Raw genomic sequence first — 23226 nt, 5'->3', positions numbered from 1 at the left:
TATTCTTCTAGCTAGCCTAGATACAACTACAAGATCTGGATTTGAGTGTCTTTGAAGTCTGGTTTAGGTCGTCCTGCCTCTTAAGATTTCATAGCAAGCTCGTGCTATCATGGCGCGAAATCCTGGAGAACCAATTATATTTTCCTTGGCGGGAACAGACCAGCAGGAACGTCAAATACAGTTTACTTTAGAGACTCTGTGGAAACGCTACAGCAGCAATAACGTAACCATAACGTAGACTGACCGACGACTGTATAAATATATACAGTATTAGCAACTAATAAACATTTGACTTATGTCGAAATTACAGTAGGTTATAGCGGTAGCAGTGACTAGTATTCATCCTCACTTAATTTAAACAGTAGTTAGTTAGTCTAGTGTGTTCCTTAGATTTTTGGCTAGAATTAACACACGTCCGGTACTGTTAATGGCCTCCACTGGGAGAAAACAGTCAAAGAAAACGAAGCATGCAGAAGACTCAACTGACATAAAATCGTTTGATTTCGCTCTTGAGGACGAAAAGACAGGACTGAGTTGTTCAGAGGATGACATCCGAGAAGGTATCTAGCTAACTAACTAACGTTAGCTATGCAAAGGCAATTGGTTTTCTGACCCCATTTGGGCTAGCTAACAGCTATTTACCCTATGTGGTATCTTATCACCTTCATCTCTGCCAATGTCCATAGATGAAACTCCTGTTGTTGACAAGATGGCCAAGAAAAGGTCATTTGAGGAGGATGATCTAAAAGTTGGAGTGGGGTAAGTTATAAAGTAAGCAAACATAAACTAAGCTTCCTACCAGCAACGGCCTCTTACAATCCGTCTAATTGAGCCTTCATCCTTGTAATTGTTTCTTGAATCTTGGCATTCCCTAGGAACGAGGTACAAACCATGTTGGAGAGATTTGGAGGCAAGTTTATCACAATGTGATTTATTTTAGCTAGACAATAGCTATATATATATATATATACACTCTAAAACAACTGTTGGTTAAGGTTGTAACCAAAGGTAGGCTTATGTTATGTTCTTTAATACATGTTTGTCTCAAATTAGTATTTGTTTCATAGCTGATATAAGCAAAGCCATGCAAGCCAAGAGGAAACGTTTAGAGACCTTCACCAAGAGCTCACTGAAGGGCAGCAATCAGAAACTGGAGCAGCTGTGGAATACCCAGTATGCACAAAGGTAACAACACCTGCTGAGACCAGAGATTGTGTGAGGCATGTTAGCCCTCCTTCACCTCAGCAACACCTCCTGGCATTGAATATAGGCAGTATCACAACCGGCAGTGATTGGGAGTCCCATTAGGGCGGCGCACAATTGGCCCAGCGTCATCCGGGTTTGGCCGGTGTAGGCCATCATTGTAAATAAGAATTTGTTCTTAACTGACTTGCCTAGTTAAATAAAAAAATATATCAAATGTACACACAGATGGCACCCAGTTTGTCATATACATTACGTGAAAAAATTCCTCCGAAAATATTGTCTGCATTCTTTGTTTAGCTAGGTGTTTTCTTTATTCAGATGGAGCTGAAGAATACTAAGGTACCAATCAGAAGTATACTTCTACCCGAAAGTTTTGCTTTGTTCTCGTTAAAATCTCCATGAACACTGCCAGTTGAATTTTTGTATCGTAGCTTGCTCTTTGTGTCAATGTTTTTGGATCACCTTTGAAACAATATGCATGCTCTCAAATCAAGCACCCAGACTCCAGCAACAACAACAAAACTAAGAATATAATTATGTTTGGGCGCATTGTCAATGACTACACAAGCCAGGTAACATTTGATATCACTGTAGTGGCCAAAATCCTATCCCAGACACCATTTTATTGCCATTAGTTTACACATTTATTAGCCTACATCTGATGTTTGCTTTGCACTTTGTTATTTGTCTTGGGTAACGGTGAAAACTTTGTCTACTGGGTGTTTTTGCAGGCAGAAGCTGACTCAGGAGTACTCACAGCAGGTGTCATCTGTGCTGCAGCAATGGGAGATTGATGCACAGAAATCCGAGGATCAGGAGGAAAAATTGAATGTCAGTGCTTTTCTGTGTACTGATAATGCAACTTTTTCGGGACTCAGATACAGTATACAGCTGAAATGTAACATGATATTTTCCTCTGTAGAACTTGTTTCGCCAGCAACAAAAACTGTTCCAGCAGGCTAGAGTGGTGCAAAGCCAGAAACTGAAAACCATCAAAGAGCTATACGAGCAGTTCATTAAGGCGAGTCCCAGATGACAGTTTCCTCATACAATGTTAGGCAGGTGCAAATGCTCCCAAAGACACTGATCCATAGCTGGAATTCCATCATTACAGATGAGGAATTTTACACAAGTGTTTTTGATTTGCACATCAGTATGGTACTTAATTTATAAATCGGCCGTCCTGTGGCATTCGCTAGATGACTTCTCCGTCAGGTTTGTTTTCTGCATTTACGGGTCATGCGACACATGCTACGGGAGTACCAATTTCAAAATTACGCGTCAACTCGCTGCTGTTCTCCAACACACTATTGTACAAATCAAAACACCTGTCAAATTGAAGTGCAAAAAAAACGCTATTTGGAATGATTCAATTTCAACCCATATCTTTCTATCAAGTTAATTAAAATAATTGAAACTCTTGAGTTTGTCATAATGTCTTTTTAAGAACATGGAGGAGATGGAGAAGAGCCATGAGACCTTCTTGCAGGGGGCACAGGTGGAGCTGAAGAAGGAGATGGCAGTGTTGCAGAAGAAAGTTATGATGGACACTGTGAGTTACGCAATGTCAATCACTTCGACAGTTAAAAAAAAATTGTACACATGACAAAATTATGTTAAGTTCAGCTAATTGGCTTGGCTCAAAGCTAGCAAACGGTCAAAAATAACTTATTTTCACGTCATGTAGCCTTCATGTCTGAGGGTTAATTAAAGTAAATTGAAACTGCTTATTAATTTATGACAGAAGTTATGTTGCGTCCAACTCCTACTCATTTCTGGCTACCATTGAGTTATGGCAAGAAGAATGTCGCCGAAGGAGATGGCTGCCGTTTTACGATCCCGTAACCAATTGTGCTATTGTGTATGTTTTTTTGGCGTTATTTGTAACTTATTTTGTACAATAAGGATTTACTTCAGACGCCCGACAAGGTATCGAGGACGAAGGTCTGGGTGCCTTGTAAGGATCCGTCGCCGAGAGGGTACCTTTTCCATCGGTCCTATTAGCCAACGTACAATCAATCGATAATAAAATAGACAAACTACGATCATGTATATCCTACCAATGGGACATTAAAAACTGTATTATCTTATATTTCACCGAATCGTGGCTGAACAACGACATGAATAAAATACAGCTGACTGGTTTTAAGCTTTTTCGGCAGGATAGAACAGCGGCCTCTGGTAATACAAGGGGTGGCGGTCTATGTATATTTGCACAAAGTTAGGTAGGGGAAGGGGGTATATTTGACCTCCATCATCTAGGAAGTGACAATGGTTAATCAAATTTCCCCATTTCTGCCCATTGTTTTTGCTCAGTTTTGCAGGCCTTCTCATACAGCTGCAACTGTATATGCATTCGTAAATCATGACCTTTCTTGAGTTGGGCCCTGGGATGGTCCAACTGTTGAGAATCTATGGTTGTTGTGTGGGAAAGTGGTTGAGTGTGTATCCCACAACTGTTACGAGGGAGTAAAAGATGTTAGGGACAATATAGGATGATTCACAATAATTGTTTGCTAATATAATAATTGCTTGCCATAATGTAATTTTGGTAATGGCGAGACTGGTGAGAAGTAAAAATCCTTTACATAAATTGCCTACATTACTACAAATATTAATAGCTAATTATGGAAAATAAGAAACAGGATTTAATTAAATTTTAATGGCTATATATAAAATACAAATACAGTTGAAGTCGGAGGTTTACATACACCTTAGCCATATACATTTAAACTCAGTTTTTCACAATTCCTGACATTTAATCCTTGTAAAAATTCCCTGTCTTACTTAGGTCAGTTATGATCACCACTTTATTTTAATAATGTGAAATGTCAGAATAATAGTAGAGAGAATGATTTATTTCAGCTTTTATTTCTTTCATCACATTCGAAGTGGGTCAGAACTTTACATGCACTCAATTAGTATTTGGTAGCATTGCCTTTAAATTGTTTAACTTGGGTCAGACGTTTCGGATAACCTTCCACAAGCTTCTCACAATAAGTTGGGTGAATTTTGACCCATTCCTCCTGACAGAGCTGGTGTAACAGAGTCAGGTTTGTAGGCCTCATTGCTTGCACACGCAGTTCTGCCCACAAGTTTTCTATAGGATTGAGGTCAGGGCTTTGTGATGGCCACTCCAATACCTTGACTTTGTTGTCCTTAAGCCATTTTGCAACAACTTTGGAAGTATGCTTGGCGTCATTGTCCATTTGGAAGACCTATTTGCGACCAAGCTTTAACTTCCTGACTTGCTTCAATATATCCACACAATTGTCCTCCCTCATGATGCCACCTATTTTGTGAAGTGCACCAGTCCTTCATGCAGCAAAGCACCCCCACAACAAGATGCTGCCACCCCTGTTCTTCACAGTTTGGATGGTGTTCTTCGGCTTGCAAGCCTCCCCTTTTCCCTCCAAACATAACGATGGTCATTATGGCCAAACGGTTCTATTTTTGTTTCATCAGACTAGAGGACATTTCTCCAAAAAGTACGATCTTTGCCCCCATGTGCAGTTGCAAACCGTAGTCTGGCTTTTTTTATGGCGGTTTTGGAGCAGTGGCTTCTTCCTTGCTGAGCGACCTTTCAGGTTATGTCAATATAGGACTCGTTTTACTTTGAATATAGATACTTTTGTACCTGTTTCCTCCAGCATCTTCACAAGGTCCTTTGCTGTTGTTCTGGGATTGAATTGCACTTTTCGCAACAAAGTACATTCATCTCTAGGAGACAGAACGCGTCTCCTTCCTGAGCGGTATGACGGCTGCGTGGTGCCATGGTGTTTATACTTGCGTACTATTGTTTGTACAGATGAACGTGGTACCTTCAGGCGTTTGGATATTGCTCCCAAAGATGAACCAGGCTTGTGGAGGTCTACAATCTGAGGTCTTGGCTGATCTTCTTTGATTTTCCCATGATGTCAAGCAAAGAGGCACTGGGTTTGAAGGTAGGCCTTGAAATACATCCACAGGTACACCTCCAATTGACCCATGATTCTGTGGAAGTGAATTATAGGAAATAATTTGTCTGTAAACAATTGTTGGAAAAATTACTTGTCATGCCAAAGTAGATTGTACAAAGTAGACTTGCCAAAACTATAGTTTGTTAACTAGAAATGATGTCAATTTTAGCCTATCAGAAGCTTCCTTAGTGTATGTAACCTTCTGACCCAACTTTGCGACTGGAAACATAAAGATGAAAACTGTATTTTTTTGTGAAGAATCAACAACAAGTGGGACACAATCATGAAGTGGAATGACATTTATTGGATATTTCAAACTTTTTAACAAATCAAAAACTGAAAAATTGGGCGAAAATTATTGCACTTTTGCTGCGATTACAGCTGTAAGTTGCTTGGGGTATGTCTCTATCAGTTTTGCACATCGAGAGACTGAAATTTTTTCCCATTCCTCCTTGCAAAACAGCTCGAGCTCAGTGAGGTTGGATGGAGAGCATTTGCAACAATTCTCGAGTCTGGACTTTGACTTGGCCGTTCTAACACCTGGATATGTTTATTTTTGAACCATTCATTGTAGATTTTGCTTTATGTTTTGGATCATTGTCTTGTTGGAAGACAAATCTCTGTCCCAGTCTCAGGTCTTTTGCAGACTCCATCAGGTTTTCTTCCAGAATGGTCCTGTATTTGGCTCCATCCATCTTCCCATCAATTTTAACCACTGTCCCTGCTGAAGAAAAGCAGGCCCAAACCATGATGCTGCCACCACCATGTTTGACAGTGGGGATGTTGTGTTCAGGGTGATGAGCTGTGTTGCATTTACGCAAACATAACGTTTTGCATTGTTGCCAAAAGTTCAATTTTGCATCTTTCTTCCACATGTTTGGTGTGTCTCCCAGGTGGCTTGTGGCAAACTTTAAACGTTTTTGATGGATATCTTTAAGAAATTTTCTTCTTGCCACTCTTCCATAAAGGCCAGATTTGTGCAATATACGACTGATTGTTGTCCTTGAGAATTCATCCAGAGTGATCAATCTTGGCTGCATCTCTGATCAGTCTTCTCCTTGTACTTTTAGAGGGACGGCAGGTCTTGTGTAGATTTGCAGTGGTCTGATACTCCTTCCATTTCAATATTATCGCTTGCACAGTGCTCCTTGGGATGTTTAAAGCTTGGGAAATCTTTTTGTATCCAAATCCGGCTTTAAACTTCTTCACAACAGTATCTCGGACCTGCCTGGTGTGTTCCTTGTTCTTCATGATGCTCTCTGCGCTTTTAACGGACCTCTGAGACTATCACAGTGCAGGTGCATTTATACGGAGACTTGATTACACACAGGTGGATTGTATTTATCATCATTAGTCATTTAGGTCAACATTGGATCATTCAGATCCTCACTGAACTTCTGGAAGCTGCACTGAAAGTAAAGAGGCTGAATAATTTTGCACGCCCAATTTTTCAGTTTTTGATTTGTTAAAAAAGTTTGAAATATCCAATAAATGTCGTTCCACTTCATGATTGTGTCCCACTTGTTGTTGATTCTTCACAAAAAAATACAGTTTTATATCTTTGTTTGAAGCCTGAAATGTGGCAAAAGGTCGCAAAGTTCAAGGGGGCCGAATACTTTCGCAAGGCACTGTATATTTATTTTTTAATGGCTATATATAATACAAATTGAAGTGAGGGTGATGGAAATGTATTTGGCGGTTGATCTGCTTCTGTTCTGTGGGTGGCACTGTGTGCTCTTTTGGAAGGATGTCTCCGGGTCTATGGGGTCGGGGGTGGTCTGCCGGGCATTGGGATGACAACCCAACTTGGGATGGGGAGGGGTTTTAGCGGGTGGAATAGTGGGGACCAATTGGAGGTTTACTAAGTAGCAATGCAAATGTCATGGTACAGCTATATAGACATTCAATCATCATGTTACTTTTTAATTGTACATTTACAAACATATTTTGATAAATAGAAATTCAACTTGTGTCTCATTATGGTAAGTGGTGAAATAAGTATAGCCAGTTGTAATTGTAATGGCTTAGCAGATAATAAGAAAAGACGATCAGTATTTACCTGGCTAAAAGAGAATGAGTGTAATATATTGTTTACAGGAAACTCATTCAGTCATTTTAGATGAAGTTTTGTGGAAAGAGGACTGGAGGGGGGAATATACACTGCTCAAAAAAATAAAGGGAACACTTAAACAACACAATGTAACTCCAAGTCAATCACACTTCTGTGAAATCAAACTGTCCACTTAGGAAGCAAAACTGATTGACAATAAATTTCACATGGTGGAAATTATAGGCAATTAGCAAGACACCCCCAATAAAGGAGTGGTTCAGCAGGTGGGGACCACAGACCACTTCTCAGTTCCTATGCTTCCTGGCTGATGTTTTGGTCACTTTTGAATGCTGGCGGTGCTTTCACTCTAGTGGTAGCATGAGACGAAGTCTACAACCCACACAAGTGGCTCAGGTAGTGCAGCTCATCCAGGATGGCACATCAATGCGAGCTGTGGCAAGAAGGTTTGCTGTGTCTGTCAGCATAGTGTCCAGAGCATGGAGGCGCTGCCAGGAGACAGGCCAGTACATCAGGAGACGTGGAGGAGGCCGTAGGAGGGCAACAACCCAGCAGCAGGACCACTACCTCCGCCTTTGTGCAAGGAGGAGCACTGCCAGAGCCCTGCAAAATGACCTCCAGCAGGCCACAAATGTGCATGTGTCTGCTCAAACAGTCAGAAACAGACTCCATGAGGGTGGTATGAGGGCCCGACGTCCACAGGTGGGGGTTGTGCTTACAGCCCAACACCGTGCAGGACGTTTTTCATTTGCCAGAGAACACCAAGATTGGCAAATTCGTCACTGGCGCCCTGTGCTCTTCACAGATGAAAGCAGGTTCACACTGAGCACATGTGACAGACGTGACAGTCTGGAGATGCCGTGGAGAACGTTCTGCTGCCTGAAACATCCTCCAGCATGACCAGTTTGGCGGTGGGTCAGTCATGGTGTGGGGTGGCATTTCTTTGGGGGGCCGCACAGCCCTCAATGTGCTCGCCAGAGGTAGCCTGACTGCCATTAGGTACCGAGATGAGATCCTCAGACCCCTTGTGAGACCATATGCTGGTGCGGTTGGCCCTGGGTTCCTCCTAATGCAAGACAATGCTAGACCTCAGGTGGCTGGAGTGTGTCAGCAGTTCCTGCAAGAGGAAGGCATTGATGCTATGGACTGGCCCGCCCGTTCCCCAGACCTGAATCCAATTGAGCACATCTGGGACAGCATGTCTTGCTCCATTGCACCACAGACTGTCCAGGAGTTGGCGGATGCTTTAGTCCAGGTCTGGGAGGAGATCCCTCAGGAGACCATCCGCAACCTCATCAGGAGCATGCCCAGGCGTTGTAGGGAGGTCATACAGGCACGTGGAGGCCACACACATTACTGAGCCTCATTTTGACTTGTTTTAAGGACATTACATCAAAGTTGGATCAGCCTGTAGTGTGGTTTTCCACTTTAATTTTGAGTGTGACTCCAAATCCAGACCTCCATGGGTTGATAAATTTGATTTCCATTGATAATTTTTGTGTGATTTTGTTGTCAGCACATTCAACTATGTAAAGAAAAAAGTTTATAATAAGAATATTTCATTCATTCAGATCTAGGGTGTGTTATTTTAGTGTTCCCTTTATTTTTTTGAGCAGTGTATTTCTCCAATGGGTAAACAATTCAAGAAGGGGTGATTATATTAATTAACAGTCATTTTGATCCAAATGTGCAAATTGTCCAAACAGATCATCAAGATAGATGGATTATTTTAAATATGTTATTGGACAATAAACAGATATGGCTTATTAACCTATACAGTCCAAATAATGATGATCCAAGCTTCTTTGAAAATATATATAAGAATTTATCAACTCTACAAGCCACACTAGACTCTATTATTATGGTGGGGGATTTTAATAAGGTTTTACTGGTGTTTTGCGGTTACTATTTAATGAAGCTGCCAGTTGAGGACTTGAGGCGTCTGTTTCTCAAACTAGACACTCTAATGCACTTGTCCTTTTGCTCAGTTGTGCACCAGGGCCTCCCATTCCTCTTTCTATTCTGGTTAGGGCCAGTTTGCGCTTTTCTGTGAAGGGAGTAGTACACAACGTTGTACGAGATCTTCAGTTTCTTGGCAATTTATCCCATGGAATAGGCTTCATTTCTCAGAACAAGAATAGACTGACGAGTTTCAGGAGAAAGTTATAACAGTAACATACCAATAAAACATTTTATTTTTTTGAAGACGAGCCTGCTGGCCTTACTGAGTTGATAGGAACATTAGACCGAGCTATTTAGGAGGGATATCCACACCTAGCAGGAAAAACAGATGTGATGTGCCGAGGGGTGCCCTATACCTGCGCCCGGAGGGGAGTAGTTCAAAGTATGGGTACAGGGGGTGGCTTTGGTCTAAAATGATTTTGTGAGCCTTGCGGAGGGCCCTGACCTTAAAGATCTCATCCAGGCCTGTCTGTTTGACTCCTAGTACCTTGCTTGCTGTGGTGATAATCCGTCTAAAGCATATTTCTATGGCTGACAGTGGGCATTGCCAAACCAACAAACAATACAAAAAGTTAAAATACTATCAATTAAAGATTTGTAAAACAGTCAGTATAGTACAGTCTACATTAAAAGATCCCAGCTTTTTGAGAAAGTACAGTCTGTTGGCTCTTCTTGTAGATCAGGTCTGTACATTTACTCCATTGAAGCGTATTGTCCAAGTGGACACCCAGGTATTTGTATTCCTCTACAATCTCTAAATTCTGACCTCTGATAGATGTTGCAGAGGTAGGTGGTGAACACTTCCTGAAGTCTATGCACATCTCTTTGGTCTTGTTGGTATTGAGGACCAAGTGTGATTCCTCACACCACTCTACAAAGTCATCTAGGAACGGGCCATGATGTTCTAGGAACGGGCCATGATGTTCCTCGTCATCATGCAACAGGCTGATCAAGGCAGTGTCATCAGTGAACTTAATAAGGTGTCTGTCAGAATGGGAACTAGTACAACTATTAGTGTACAAGATGTACAGGAGTGGGGTCAAAACACATCCCTGAGGAGAGCCTGTGTTGGTATTGCGTATGTCTGACACGTGGGGACCTATTTTGACTCGCTGTGAGCGTTGGCTCAGGAAGTCCAACAGCCACAAAAAGTATTCGGCGCATGTGACAAATACAATTTGATTCAATTTTTTTATTTCTTAAAATCTGGAATGATTTCCCATTGGTTACTTGAGTGTTATAACCTATCTCTCTCTGTCCACAGCAACAGCAAGAGATGGCCACTGTCCGCAAGTCTCTTCAGTCTATGTTGTTCTAGAGGAAGTTTAATCTGATGTTACCATGTCAATAGCCTCTACAGTCAAACCGCTAAGGGTTTTTACAATTTGAGAGTTCACGACAATTAGACACTGGAAATTAAAGACCGATAAGGTTTTCAAGGTCTGAATTCTGTTTGTATATTTGCATGCTGTATTTATTCATTAACATGTTGCTTGTTCGTATATTTATTTGCCAGTTGATCTGCTATTTTGTACTTACCTGTATGTTTATCTTCTGTTTGTTTCATAAAACAATTTGCTGTTAACAATACAATTTTGTTTTTATTAAAGCCATTATAAGTAGCAGTTATTTTTTATAATGGACTGAAGTATTTTCTGATTTGTCAAGGCAGACAACAATAACAAAACTTTGATCCACTCCTCTGTCTGTGTTTTTACATTTTTGCCTCTTGTTTTTTTCTCCAAACATTGATGTATTCTTTTTTTTATATTTACACAATGCTGAGGCTGTACAGTATGTTGGTTGTAATATGTACCAATAACTGAGCTGGGCATGTAAACAAACCCACAAGGAAGAAGACACTTCACTTACTGGATAGGTTTGCAGGATAGGTTTGCAGGGACTGTTATTAGGCAAAAATGGGTAAGATTTGTTGCTAGCTTTTTTAGTGTGTCATACTTTTGTTACGTTTCTCATGAAATCAATGTTTAGCCACTGATTAGTTTTAATCAGCCAATGTTTGCTCTGTGTTAGCATTTAAAGAGCTATGTAGGATGTTGTAAATTTACAATTTCCTATGAATACAGTTCAAATTATTTGGGTGTTTTTTGAGGTAAACCAGATGACCGTTTGCTATCCAGGGAATGTGTAAGACAGATGTTGCTGTATACTAGCTACCTCAATGACCTTCTGTCTCCTCGTATTGCATTGTTATTCAGGAAAATAACTTGCTGACCCGTGAAAGTGAATGCATACCAGACGATGCTTTTATAGCTAGGCCTTTAGTAATATGCATTGACCAGACCTGACACCTGACATTTGTATTTTGTCCTTTGAAGTTATGTCTGTATAGTTTGATCAATGTAATGAGTAAAGTATGACTACTATACTTGTATCTATCTCTCCAGCCTTGTTAAATCAAGATGGGTTCTTCTTCAATCTCTTTTCTGGCTTGTTTTGCACCAGGAAAATTAGGATACTGATCCTGTGGTTGGATGGAGCTGGGAAAAAAACTACAATTTACAGACTTCTAGTTGGGGAGGTCGTCACCACTATAACCAGTGAGTGAAAATATTCAACTTATTCTCAGTGCTGAGTAACATACTCAAACTGATGCTTGTAACTTTGCATGCCAATACAATGGTATGTCTTGCAATATATATATTTGTCACTGAAATGGCTCAAGCTACTGGTCTGCCCCCCAAGCCATTGGCTTCAACATGGAAACGGTAACATATAAGGATCTGACATTCCAGGTGTGGGATCTTGGAGGGCAGACCAGTATTAGGTTGTAATATATTCCTGACTTCAATTTATTTATTGTAGCATATGTCTCACACAACTGAAGATTGCAACTGTCAGCGGTCAGTTTGTCAAGAGTCAACCAACAATTGTATTGGTTATACTGTTTCTTCTTGCATCTCTCTCTGTTTCAGGCCTTATTGGCGCTGCTACTACTCCAAAACCGATGCTGTTATCTACGTAGTGGACAGCAGTGACCAGGACGGGATGGGAATTTCCAAGTCTGAACTGGTGGCTATGCTTGAGATATCCCAATCTAATCATCCCCAGCTTAAAATTGGCTCATTCATCCCCCCTCCTCTTCCCTGTAACTATTCCCTAGGTTGTTGCTTTAAATGAGAATGTGTTCTCGGTCAACTTACCTGGTAAAATAACAACAGGAATTTGGCTTTAGGAGCTTGTATATGCTTACTGGTACCATGGCTCACACTTATCTTCTTATCCATTAGTCTAATTAATCAGGCTATAATACACAATGAATTGGTATATACAGTCTGAAATGAATGACTGCAAAATAGTGTAAATGTTACTTACAAGCTAGAATGTTGAATAAAATTATATTCAAACTTACTCTGCCAGATGTCTGTGCGGTTTGACCTTAAGCCGCTTGAAATCTGCTTAATTGCAAAGAAACTCAGCAAAAAAATAAACATCCTCTCACTGTCAACTGTGTTTATTTTCAGCAAACTTAACATGTAATGTTCATACAAATATTTACAAGATTCAACAAATGAGACATAAACTAAACAAGTTCCACAGACATGTGACCAACAGAAATGGAATAAGGTGTCCCTGAACAAAGGGGTGGTCAAAATCAAAAGTAACAGTATGTGATGTGGCCACCAGCTACATTAAGTACTGCAGTGCATCTCCTCATGGACTGCCCCGGATTTGCCAGTTCTTGCTGTGAGATGTTACCCCACTCTTCCACCAAGGCACCTGCAAGTTCCCAGACATTTCTGGGGGGAATGGCCCTAGCCCTCACCCTCGGATCCAACAGGTCCCAGACGTGCTCAATGGGATTGAGATCCGGGCTCTTCGCTGGCCATGGCAGAACACTGACATTCCTGTCTTGCAGGAAATCACGCACAGAAGGAGCAGTATGGCTGGTGGCATTGTCATGCTGGAGGGTCATGCCAGGTTGAGCCTGCAGGAAGGGTACCACATTAGGCGCATGTCTTCCCTGTAACGCACAGCGTTGAGATTGCCTGAAATGACAACAAGCTCAGTCCGATGATGCTGTGACAGCCTCGCCCCAGAACATGACGGACCCTCCACCTCCAAATCGATCCCACTCCAGAGTACAGGCCTCGGTGTATTGCTCATTCCTTCAACGATAAACGCAAATTTGACCATCACCCCCGGTGAGACAAAACCGCGACTCGTTAGTGAAGAGCACTTTTTGCCTGTCCCGTCTGGTCCAGCGATGGTGGGTTTGTGCCCATAGGCGACGTTGCTGCCGGTGATGTCTCGTTAGGACCTACCTTACAACAGGCCTACAAGCCCTCAGTCCAGCCTCTCAGCTTATTGCGGACAGTCTGAGCACTGATGGAGGGATTGTGCGTTCCTGGTTTAACTCGGGCAGTTGTTGCCATCCTTTACCTGTCCTGCAGGTGTGATGTTCGGATGTAGCGATCCTGTGCAGGTGTTACACGTGGTCTGCCACTGCGAGGACGATCAGCTGTCCGTCCTGTAGCACTGTCTGAGGCGTCTCACAGTACGGACATTGCAATTCATTGCCCTGGCCCCATCTGCAGTCCTCATGCCTCCTTGCAACATGCCTAAGGCACGTTCACGCAGATGAGCAGGGACCCTGGGCATCTTTCTTTTGTTGTTTTTCAGAGTCAGTAGAAAGGCCTCTTTAGTGTCCTAAGTTTTCATAACTGTGACCTTAATTGCCTACTATCAAATCAAATCAAATCAAATTTTATTTGTCACATACACATGGTTAGCAGATGTTAATGCGAGTGTAGCGAAATGCTGTAAGCTGTTCGTGTCTTATTGACCGTTCCACAGGTGCATGTTCATTAATTGTTTATGGTTCATTGAACAAGCATGGGCAACAGTGTTTAAAACCTTTACAATGAAGATCTGTGACGTTATTTGGATTTTTACTTATCTTTGAAAGAAAGGGTCCTGAAAAAGGGATGTTCCTTTTTTTGCAGCGTTTATATATTTTTTTAGGTATAGAGTTTTGGATATGTGGTTGTCTGTCAGTTTTGTTTAGAGTCTAAAGGGACTCATTTTTGGTCCTAAGAAGTTGGGTTAATTGATATCAATATGTATTTATACCTTGAATGTTGTTAATGTAAAGAAAAAAATCAATAAATGACTATCAGTGTTTGCACGTGATAGTAGTTACATGAATGAGAATATAACCTGTTTTTATTTGATATGGTCTCTTCAAAAACATTTGATTTATTTTAAATGCAAACAATCTCGGAAGTAACCATGGAACATCATACGTCACAAACTGAAGTAAAGCCGAATGTTTATTTTATTTTTTATTCATAACACAAAAATCAACTTACATTGCTACATCAAGCATGTCTAACAAGACAAGTATTAACAAGAAAATACTAAAACAAAAAAATGTCAAAGTTTAAAAAAACAATTATAGTGCAATTGTATTCACTCTGAAAAATCTCAATGATTCAGGAAGATGTTATTCACTAGGGATAATAATGTCTTATGAATTAAATGAAGTGTAATGTTGGTATAGAATTCTGGAATTTTTGTTTGTATAAAGTATTTGGCAACAAGAATTAAAAAAAAGTCAAACATTTCAATGGTTTTGTTATCATTGCAATAGTAACATTATATCATGTCAAAACATTGGCAGTGTTCACAATGGTAAATAAGTATTCTGCAAGGTTTTCCCAAAATTAGGACAAATTTACACTCAAAGAACAAGCGAGTCAGATTCTCACCTTTTTCACAGAAAATGCAGACATCGTCAATAGCCACAAATTTGGACATTATAGAATTAAATAGTTATATCTTTTGTAGAATTTTAAAGTGCACTTCCTTAAATTTGTTTGGTAAACAATATTTGTAAGGCCTTAACCAAGCTTTTTTCCAGTCATAAAACTAAACAAGTTCCACAGACATGTTCCAGAAATGTTTTCCTCTAGGTGTAAGTTGGTTCTGTGAATGGAGAATTTGTCTTATATATTTATTACAAGATTTCTCAAGTAAGCCCACAACTTCCAAACTGAGTTTTGGATAAGCTTTGTGATCATTACTAAAGCTAAGATGAGTTTTCACTAGTGTAGGTAGACCACTTGGTATGGCTTTGATCACAGAAATAAACTGAATGAGTTCCCAATACCTTTCAATGTTATAAATTGTTCATATGTAAGAATATTACCCGTTGTCAAAAACATCAAGAACAAAGTCAATATTCCTCTCATGCCAGCTGGGGTAGAACAATGACTTATTCCTTCCAGTTATGTCTGAAATATTCCACAAAAGAGCTTTATTTGGGAAAAAATTGTGCAGGAAACATTTTCCAGGCCATTAAAGCTTATTGGTGAAACCTAGCCAATTTAGCAGGTAATCTTTCAGGAATATAATTACACTTCAGTAAAAATTGAAGACCTTGGAATGAAATACCTTATTGAATCAGTATTGATCAAACATCTTTTCAACCAGTTGATCTTGAAAGTGTTATGTCAACAAAATCCAACACTTCCAGACCACCTTCAGCTCTTGTATTAGAGGACTGACTTTCGTTTGTGACACTTGTTTTTCCAGATGAAGTCAAGAAAGGTCTTGTTGATCTCTTTACAAGTAGAGGGATTTACAAATAAAGATAATGAGGGGTGCACAAAGCGAGACAGTCCCTCTGCCTTGGACAGAAGTACTCTCACAAGTATAGAAATATACCTTTGTAGCCAATTATGAAATATATTTTTTGTTTTCTTAATTTTAGGATAGATTAATGTCTGACTAAGTGTTTCTTTGACAGATGTATTCCTAAATATGTAACAGTCCTTTACAGGAATATTTTCTATTTCTTTATCATCAGAATCATATAAACACAAGATTTCACATTTAGAAACATTCAGTTTCTAATCCTGTTGCAATAGAGAATGCAGTGATAGCATTAAGGGCATGGACAACCTGGTCTGTCTCTTTAAAAAAAAGTAGTATCATCAGCCAGTTGGGAAATTTTGATTTCTTTGTTAAAAATGGTTAAGACATCCAGATTTGCAACCAAAATGAATAAAAATGGCATCCCTGTTGTACACTCCTGTTGATATTGAATCTTTTGGATGTATTAAGGTTTAATAGAACAACTATTTACATCTTTGTAAACATGCAAATTACTTTGATAAAATGTTCCCCGAAGCCAAACAGTTTAAGTGACCTAATAGAAATTCATGTTCAATTGTGTCAAAGGCTTTACAGAAATCCAAAAATAAGACAACCGCATCCAAGTCAATTGCATCTGAATAATCTAGAAGGTTCAAGACTCAACGAATGTTAGAGTTTGTGTGACCCTTCATAAATCCTGTTTGAGTCTCATTTATAATGGTATCTATTCCTTTCTTTAATAATTTGGCATAAACCAGAGCAATCAATTTGTAATCAATATTTAATAAAGTAATTGGTCTCCAATTGTCAATGAGAGATGGGTCTTTATCGGGCTTCAGAATCAATGAAATAAGGCCCTGTTTCATAGTGAAAACCATTTTCAATGCATTCTTGAAACATTAAAAATACTGCCTTCTAGTAACTCCCAAAACTGTCTATAGAATTCAACTGACAGGCCATCAGGGCCAGGTGATTTCCCTTTTTTCATTGACTTCAGAGCCTCTCTAATTTCTTCAATTGACACAGGTGAATCGCAAACTGAGTGGAAATCATCCTCAATTACAGGGACATAATTCTGTAGATTTCACAACCATCTTCCTGACATTGTGAGTTGTCAAGGTTTTCATAAAAGGAATTGACAAATGTTGATATTGTAATGGGATATTTGAATAACAAATTCATTTTGAGTGCAGTTATAGATTTTCTTTTGTAGTTTCTCTTTTCAAGTGCAAAAAAGTAACTAGTGTTTCTTTCCCCCTCTTCAATCCATTTTGCTCTTGATCTGACAAAGGCACCCTTTGCCAGAGCCATGTAAAGCTGTTCTAATTCTAGTTGTAAAGATTTAAATACAGACTCTTCTTCTTGAGATTGATTATCTTTCTTTAGAAAACTGTCAAGCTTGCTCAACTCTTTTTCTCTAAGGTTATTTAAGTGCATCAGCTCTTTGGCACGTTTAATTGCTACAACTCTTGAATTTATATTTGAAAAATTCCCATGTACTTCCATGACCCAAGTCTTTTCTTGCAAAAATATATTTGGTTAACGATGATGTTTCCAATGAGAATAGGATCTTCAAGAAGCGTGTTGTTTAATTTCCAATATCCTCGAGAACATCTTGATTTTTTTAGTAGCTTGTAAATTCAGGGAAATCAAGTGATGATCAGAAAAGGGAGCCAACTGATGATCTACATCTATAAATTGTAACAAAACGTGACAGTTTTGTTGGTCAAGGTATAACCCTTTGCATCTGGATTAAAATAATGCCAGGCATCATCAACAGAGAGATCCTTGCATAACGTAGTGATGATATTGCTATTTTGAAGGCTTTAACTCGTTCTAGGAGGAAAACGATCAACAGATTCATCAGGTGTTTCATTCAAATCCCCTGAAATAATTAGAAAAGCCTCTGAGTATTTGTTGCGTAAATCCTGTAATTTTCTGGTAAATTGGGTAAAAAGGGTCTTATTTGGAGCATGTGAGTTATGTCCATATACATTACAAATGATCAAAATAGCATTGGGATTGTTTAACAGTTACTATGACCCATCTCCCATCCTGTGAAGATGTTGATTCTAGAGTGTCACCTTTAAACTTCTGAAGTGTCAAAGCACCAGCAGAATGGTTTGATACATGACTGAAATAGGCCATGTCTCCCCATTGTGATTTCCAAAATTTCAAATCACAAGAATGAGTTTCCTGAAGGACAAAATCTGCATTAACAAAATAAAAAATAAGGCTTTCCTTTCTGTAAGATCTCAAACCCCTAGCATTCAGACTAATGATATTGAGTGAGTTGAAAACAAACTCCTGCATTTAAAAAAACAACAACTAGATAACAGAAGTAGTAATGTGAAAATAAAACCGTGAACCTTGAGGGTTACTCCGACGACAGTACATTAAATGTACTCCTGGCAGTACTCAAAGTTTCAGTATGGTTCATATCAACAGAGTTACCCAGTAATCATTCTTCCTTCGATAATCGCGTGTGGGCCCATTCTTTCTCTCTTTTTAAAAATGTATTTCACCTTTATTTAACCAGGTAGGCTAGTTGAGAACAAGTTCTCATTTGCAACTGCGACCTGGCCAAGATAAAGCATAGCAGTTCGACACATACAACAACACAGAGTTACACATGGAATGAACAAAACATACAGTCAATAATACAATAGAGAAAAAAAGAAAACAAAGTCTATATAGAGTGAGTGCAAATTAGGTCAAATAAGGGAGTTAAGGCAATAAATAGGCCATCGTGGCAAAGTAATTACAATATGGCAATTAAAACACTGGAATGGTAGATGTGCAAAAGATGGATGTGCAAGTAGAGATACTGTGGTGCAAAAGGAGCAAAATAAATAAATACAGTATGGGGATGAGGTAGATAGATGGGCTGTATACAGATGGGCTATGAACAGGTGCAGTGATCTGTGAGCTGCTCTGACAGCTGGTTCTTAAAGCTAGTGAGGGAGATGGGAATCTCCAGCTTCAGTGATTTTTGCAGTTCGTTCCAGTCAGTGGCAGCAGAGAACTGGAAGGAAAGGCGACCAAAGTAGGAATTGGCTTTGGGGGTGACCATTACGTCGCCGAAGTCAAGGATGGTCAGTTTTACGAGGGTATGTTTGGCAGCATGAGTGAAGGATGCTTTGTTGCGAAATAGGAAGCCGATTCTAGATTCAATTTTTGATTGGAGATGCTTAATGTGAGTCTGGAAGGAGAGTTTACAGTCTAGCCAGACACCTAGGTATTTGTAGTTATCCACGTATTCTAAGTCAGAGCCGTCCAGAGTAGTGATGCTGGATGGGCGGCAATGATCGGTTGAACAGCATGCATTTAGATTTATTTGCGTTTAAGAGCAGTTGGGGGCCACGGAAGGAGAGTTGTATGGCATTGAAGCTCGTCTGGAGGTTACAGTGTCCAAAGAAGGGCCAGAAGTATACAGAATGGTGTCATCTGCGTAGAGGTGGATTAGAGAATCACCAGCAGTAAGAGTGAAATCATTGATGTATACAGAGAAGAGAGTCGGCCCGAGAATTGAACCCTGTGGCACCCCCATAGAGACTGCCAGAGGTCCGGACAACAGGCCCTCCGATTTGACACACTGAGCTCTATCAGAGAAGTAGTTGGTGAACCAGGCGAGGCAATTATTTGAGAAACCAAGGCTGTTGAGTCCCCCAATAAGAATGTGGTGATTGACAAGAGTCGAAAGTCTTGGCCAGGTCAATGAATACAGCTGCACAGTAATGTCTCTTATCGATGGCGGTTATGATATCATTAAGGACCTTGAGCGTGGCCGAGGTGCACCCATGACCAGCTCGGAAACCAGATTGCATAGCGGTACGATGTGATTCAAAAGGGTCAGTAATCTGTTTGTAAACTTGGCTTTCGAAGACCTTAGAGATGCAGGGTAGGATAGATATAGGTCTGTAGCAGTTTGGGTCTAGAGTGTCTCCCGCTTTGAAGAGGGGGATGACCGCGGCAGCTTTCCAATCTTTGGGAATCTCAGACGATACGAAAGAGAGGTTGAACAGGCTAGTAATAGGGGTTGCAACAATTTCGGCAGATAATTTTAGAAAGAGAGGGTCCAGATTGTCTAGCCCGGCTGATTTGTAGGGGTCCAGATTTTGCAGCTCATTCAGAACATCAGCTATCTGGATATGAGTGAAGGAGAAATGGTGGGGGCTTGGGTGAGTTGCTGTGGGGGGTGCCGGGCAGTTGACTGGGGTAGGGGTAGCCAGGTGGAAAGCATGGCCAGCCGTAGAGAAATGCTTATTGAAATTCTCAATTATAGTGGATTTGTCGATTGTAACAGTGTTTCCTAGCCTCAGAGCAGTGGGTAGCTGGGATGAGGTGCTCTTATTCGCCATGGACTTTACAGTCAGTGTCCCAGAACTTTTTTGAGTTTGTACTGCAGGATGCAAATTTCTGTTTTAAAAAGCTAGCCTTAACTTAACTGCCTGTGTATATTGGTTCCTAACTTCCCTGAAAAGTTGCATATCACCGGGGCTATTCGATGTTAATGCAGAACGCCACAGGATGTTTTTGTGCTGGTCAAGGGCAGACAGGTCTGGAGTGAACCAAGGGCTATATCTATTCCTGGTTCTACATTTTTTGAATGGGGCATGCCTATTTAAGATGGTGAGGAAGGCACTTTTAAAAAAGAATAACCAGGCATCCTCTGCTGTCGGGATGAGGTCAATGTCATTCCAGGATACCCCGGCCAGGTCGATTAGAAAGGCCTGCTCGCAGAAGTGTTTTAGGGAGCGTTTGACAGTGATGAGGGGTGGTCGTTTGCTCGCAGACCCATTACGGATGCAGGCAATGAGGCAGTGATCGCTAAGATCTTGGTTGAAAACAGCAGAGGTGTATTTGGAGGGTGAGTTAGTTAGGATGATATCTATGAGTGTGCCCGTGTTTAAGGTTTTGGGGTTATATCTGGTAGGTTCATTGATAAATTGTGTGAGATTGAGGGCATCAAGCTTAGATTGTAGGATGGCCGGGGTGGTAAGCATGTCCCAGTTTAGGTCACCTAGCAGCACGAGCTCAGAAGATAGATGGGGGAAATCAAATCAGATATGGTGTCGAGGGCACAGCTGGGGGCAGAGGGTGGTCTATAGCAAGCAGCAACGGTGAGAGACTTGTTTCTGGAAAGGTTCATTTTTAAATGTAGAAGTTCAAATTGTTTGGGTACAGACCTGGATAGTAAGACAGAACTTTGCAGGTTATCTTTGCAGTAAATTGCAACACTGCCCCCTTTGGCAGTTCTATTGTTGTTGGAAAATGTTATAGTTAGGAATGGAAATTTCAAGGTTTTTGGTGGTCTTCCTAAGCCAGGATTCAGACACGGCTAGGACATCCGGATTGGTGGAGTGTACTAGGGCAGTGAATAAAACAAACTTAGGGAGGAGGCTTCTAATGTTAACATGCATGCAACCAAGGCTTTTACGGTTGCAGAAGTCAACAAATGAGAGCCTCTGGGGGATGGGAGTGGAGGTAGACACTGCAGGGCCTGGAGTAACCTCTACATCACCAGAGGAACAGATGAGGAGTAGGATAAGGGTACGGCTAAAGGCTAACAGAACTGGACGCCTAGTACGTTCAGAACAGAGAGTAAAAGGAGCAGATTTCTGGGCACGGTAGAATATATTCAAGGCATAATGTACAGACAAATGTATAGTAGGATGCGAATACAGTGGGGGTAAACCTGTGCATATAGTGATAATGAAAGAGTTATTGTCTCTAGAAATAGCATTTAAACCAGGTGATGTCACTGCGTGTGTGGGAGGTGGAACTAAATTGTTAGCCGAGGCGTGTTGAGCAGTGCTAGAGGCTCTACAGTGAAATAAAACAATAGTTACAAACCAGAACAGCAATCGACACGGCATGGTGACGTTAGGGAAAGGCATGCGTAGCCGGGTGATCATACAAGTCCAGTGCGTAGCTTCAGGCAGCTAGCGGCACGGGCTAGCAGGCTAACAGAAAGGCCTTAGAGGGATGACGTGACAGAGGGAAGTCTGTTGTGGCCCCCTCGTGCAGTTACATCAGCGGACAGATCAGCAGGGCTCCGTGTGGTAAACCAGGTCAATTGGAAAAATATGTATAGTGGCCGAAGAAATATGTCAGAAGGGCCTCTTAAGCCAGCAGTCCAATGTGCTTTAGATAGCTAGCAGGCCGCAGATTAGCGGCTGTGTGTTCAGGGGTCGTTAGCTGCTATAATTCCAGGTGGAAAAAATAAATAAAAATAATCATAATAAAAATGTAAAATAAAATACAAATAGGTTCAGAGCTTGCGGTAGGAATCCGGAGATATCGAGAAGAATAAGTCTGACTAGCTCTGGTTTGAGTCGCGCTGTACAGACTGGTGAGAGTTGTCCGGGATAAAGGTAGCTGATGACCGCTAGCAAAGGATAGCTGACTGCTAGCTAGTGGCTTTGAAATGTATTCAATGGGCCTCGTAAGCCAACAGTCTTGTCGTGCCTTAAATTCTGTATAAGCGGCCAGTTTGGCCCTGGCAGGCTGACCCTGCGGTATCAGAGGCTATTCGACGCAGAGCTTCTCGTCCAAAAAGTTGTTCCCCTTGGCCATTTTTCCAGATGATGTCCCTGTAATGGCGCATAGTTAAGCGCAAGATGACATTGCGAGGGGATCCATCAGATCTTTGTTTCCCTAGTCGATTACGTCTCTTAGCTGGTCTTTGATGCACGGAGGCAACTTTGATCTAGGATATTGACTGCTTCCCTAATATCCTCTCCCTCTACCTCTTTTACAACTTGGATTTTCAGATTCCACCTGCGAGAGTACCTTTGAGGTTCAGCTACATTCACACAGCTCCTAATTTTGGGATTGCAGTTTATTCACCTCATTCTATAGGAACGTTATCTTTTCCTTGTTCTCGCTCATAATTTTGTGAAGCTGGTTGACAGTTTGACAAATTATCGATCTTCTTTGATGTTTCTTCGGTAGCCCGCTCTACGATGGACACTGGAGAATGTGGCGTCTTGTTTAGTAGGCAGGGACTGGATTGCAGAGAAAAGTTCAGACATAGAAATGTCCTCTCACTTTTTTCACCGGTGGATTTTTAATTGTGGTCTGACGAAAATAGGTTGCAAGGATTTCATCCTGGTCAGTTTTGTTCTTTCTCTTGCATGGCTCGCGGCATGCTGTGTATCCGTGCTGCATGCTGTGTGTAATATTTGTGTTGTGGAGAAATGACCAGGCAGGAGACGGGAGTACAGTCAGTTTTCGTTTAGTCAAAAACCCCTCGTGCTCTACAGTTCGCGGCATTCCAGTGTGCATGTGCATTTCCTATTAGGTGTAGTAACGTAACACTGCCGTAATGCATTACTGCTTAGTAACAGCACAGTAACTAATATAAACAGATGTAGATCCCAGATACTACACTGTGTATCCGGGGCG

The 23226-nt window shown here is 40.9% G+C and overlaps 1 protein-coding gene across 1 annotated transcript; it reads left to right on the top strand.

Moving 5' to 3' along the window:
- sycp3 (synaptonemal complex protein 3) lies at positions 1–10894 on the top strand. The gene is made up of 8 exons (XM_024380342.2): positions 1–560; positions 687–759; positions 876–910; positions 1068–1185; positions 1938–2037; positions 2129–2227; positions 2654–2758; positions 10460–10894. Exons 1-8 carry the CDS (start codon positions 428–430, stop codon positions 10511–10513), a joined length of 717 nt encoding a protein of 238 aa, XP_024236110.1. The 5' UTR covers positions 1–427; the 3' UTR covers positions 10514–10894.
- Positions 10895–23226: the final 12332 nt, after the last annotated feature.

Source organism: Oncorhynchus tshawytscha, linkage group LG19, assembly GCF_018296145.1.
Source record: "Oncorhynchus tshawytscha isolate Ot180627B linkage group LG19, Otsh_v2.0, whole genome shotgun sequence".
NCBI classification, from domain to species: domain Eukaryota; kingdom Metazoa; phylum Chordata; class Actinopteri; order Salmoniformes; family Salmonidae; genus Oncorhynchus; species Oncorhynchus tshawytscha.
This window is presented reverse-complemented; position numbering and strand designations above follow the sequence as displayed.

Excerpts from the sequence above, each read along its gene's own strand:
- sycp3 (XM_024380342.2), top strand. The coding sequence starts at position 428 with ATGGCCTCCACTGGGAGAAAACAGTCAAAGAAAACGAAGCATGCAGAA. Across the intron at positions 760-875 it reads GATCTAAAAGTTGGAGTGGG|GAACGAGGTACAAACCATGT; the intron begins GTAAGTTATAAA and ends GGCATTCCCTAG. Across the intron at positions 2,759-10,459 it reads AGAAAGTTATGATGGACACT|CAACAGCAAGAGATGGCCAC; the intron begins GTGAGTTACGCA and ends CTCTGTCCACAG.